This window comes from Penaeus monodon, chromosome 9 (assembly GCF_015228065.2).
Source record: "Penaeus monodon isolate SGIC_2016 chromosome 9, NSTDA_Pmon_1, whole genome shotgun sequence".
Classification (NCBI taxonomy): domain Eukaryota; kingdom Metazoa; phylum Arthropoda; class Malacostraca; order Decapoda; family Penaeidae; genus Penaeus; species Penaeus monodon.
In genome coordinates, this window is record NC_051394.1 from 18105998 (window position 1) to 18108497 (window position 2500).

At 46.9% G+C, this 2500-nt stretch overlaps 1 protein-coding gene across 1 annotated transcript in view; it reads right to left on the reverse strand.

Moving 5' to 3' along the window:
- Positions 1–1288: 1288 nt before the first annotated feature.
- Positions 1289–2500, reverse strand: part of LOC119576642 — a 4347-nt gene continuing 3135 nt past the window's right edge. The window contains exons 3-4 of the mRNA XM_037924294.1: positions 2084–2500; positions 1289–1930 (exon numbers count right to left, since the gene is read on the reverse strand). The exon at positions 2084–2500 is cut by the window's right edge and continues 1049 nt beyond it. Of these exons, the coding sequence (XP_037780222.1) occupies positions 1289–1930; positions 2084–2500 (1059 nt within the window). The remainder of the gene's footprint in view (positions 1931–2083) is intronic.

The following is a 2500-nucleotide window of genomic DNA, read 5'->3' on the forward strand; positions in this document are numbered from 1 at the left end:
AAACGCCGCATGAAGAAGGACCGGAAAGCCTCAGCAGCTGTATCAGACCAGACTTTTGACTGCAGTCGCTGCGGCCGGACATGCCTGTCCCGCATCGGTCTTGTCAGCCACCAGCGCGCCTGCAGTCGACGTGGACAGCCCCTTTCATAATCTTCGTTCGCGAAGCCAAGCCATGATGATATACATATATATACACACATGCGCGCGCATACACACACACACATACATATATGTATATACATACATATATGTGCATATACAGATATGTGTGTGTGTGTGTGTGTGTGTGTGTGTGTGTGTGTTTTGTGGTGTGTAATCTACATATGTGTCAGTAAAAGATAGGTAAAAGATAAAGCATGTAAGCGAGTTGCAATATAAAGTGTTTATATATCTACGACTACAGAAATCACAAACATCAACTATGTTATTGAAAAAGACGAATAATCGCGAGAAAGCGTAACGGATCAATGATATCCAATATTCACCGTGTAAAGTGGCAAGATCCATCGACGCGCACACTAGACCTACAGTTTTAAGACAAGAAGAGCACTGGGCTTTTACCGCTCATTGCACAACAAATTTTAAATCTATACGTGAGTTTTGCCATCTGTATCTATATTTGTATCTATCTATCTATCTATATAGATATAAACATTTATACAGACACACACACACACACACACACACACACACATATGTATATATATATATATATATATATACATATGTGTGTGTGTGTGTGTGTGTGTGTGTGTGTCTGTATAAATGTTTATAACTATATAGATAGATAGATAGATACAAATATAGATACAGATGGCAAAACTCACGTATAGATTTAAAATTTGTTGTGCAATGAGCGGTAAAAGCCCAGTGCTCTTCTTGTCTTAAAACTGTAGGTCTAGTGTGCGCGTCGATGGATCTTGCCACTTTACACGGTGAATATTGGATATCATTGATCCGTTACGCTTTCTCGCGATTATTCGTCTTTTTCAATAACATAGTTGATGTTTGTGATTTCTGTAGTCGTAGATATATAAACACTTTATATTGCAACTCGCTTACATGCTTTATCTTTTACCTATCTTTTACTGACACATATGTAGATTACACACACAAACACACACACACACACACACACACACACACACACACATACACACACACACACACACATATCTGTATATGCACATATATGTATGTATATACATATATGTATGTGTGTGTGTGTATGCGCGCGCATGTGTGTATATATATGTATATCATCATGGCTTGGCTTCGCGAACGAAGATTATGAAAGGGGCTGTCCACGTCGACTGCAGGCGCGCTGGTGGCTGACAAGACCGATGCGGGACAGGCATGTCCGGCCGCAGCGACTGCAGTCAAAAGTCTGGTCTGATACAGCTGCTGAGGCTTTCCGGTCCTTCTTCATGCGGCGTTTCTCCTTCAGGTTAGACCTACGGGAGTCCTCGAAGGAGGAGACGGCCTGGTGAACGGTGTGGCGCCAGGCCTGGCGGTCAGCAGCGAGTGTCGACCACTGGCGGTGGTCAATGTGGCAGGCACCGAGGGACTTCTTGAGGGAGTCTTTGTATCGTTTCTTCGGTGCACCTCTGTCACGCTGGCCTGTGGAAAGTTCGCCGTACAGGGCAATCTTGGGCAGGCGATGTTCCTCCATTCTAGAGACGTGTCCTGCCCAGCAAAGCTGCGACTTCAGCAGCATGGCCTCAATGCTGATGATCTCTGCCTGTTCGAGAACCTCAACGTTGGTGACATAGTCACTCCAGTGGATGTTGAGGATGGTGCGGAGACAGCGCTGGTGGAAGCGCTCTAGGAGTCGTAGGTGGTGACGGTATGTTACCCATGACTCGGAGCCGTACAGCAGGGTGGTGAGTATGACGGCTCTGTAGACACTGATCTTCGTACCCTTCTTCAGCTGTCTGTTGTTCCAGACTCTCTTGTAGAGTCTGCCGAAAGCGCTGTTTTGCCTTGGCTAATCTGTTGTCCACTTCCCTGTCGATCTTGGCATCTGATGTGACGGTACACCCCTGGTAGGTGAACTGGTGAACTGCTTTCAGCTCAGTCTCGCCAATAGTGATGTGAGGAGGTATTCTTCCCGGGGTGCAGGCTGGTGGAGGACCTCTGTCTTCTTCATACTGACCTCGAGTCCGAAGAGCTGCGCAGCCTCTGCAAAGCAAGATGTTAGGCGCTGCAAGGCTCTTTCGGTGTGGGCAACGAGGGCAGCATCGTCAGCGAAGAGGAGGTCACGGATCAGCTGCTCAAGAGTCTTTGTGTGGGCATGCAGTCTCCTGAGGTTGAACAGACTGTTGTCAAGGCGGTAGCGGATGTACACAGCTTCGTCATCGTCAAGGTCTTCAGTGGCCTGCTTGAGCATCATGCTGAAGAAGATGCTGAACAGTGTAGGTGCCAGAACACAACCCTGTTTCACGCCATTGACGATGGGGAAGGGCTCAAAGAGGTCGCTGTTCAACCTGACTTGGCCGTG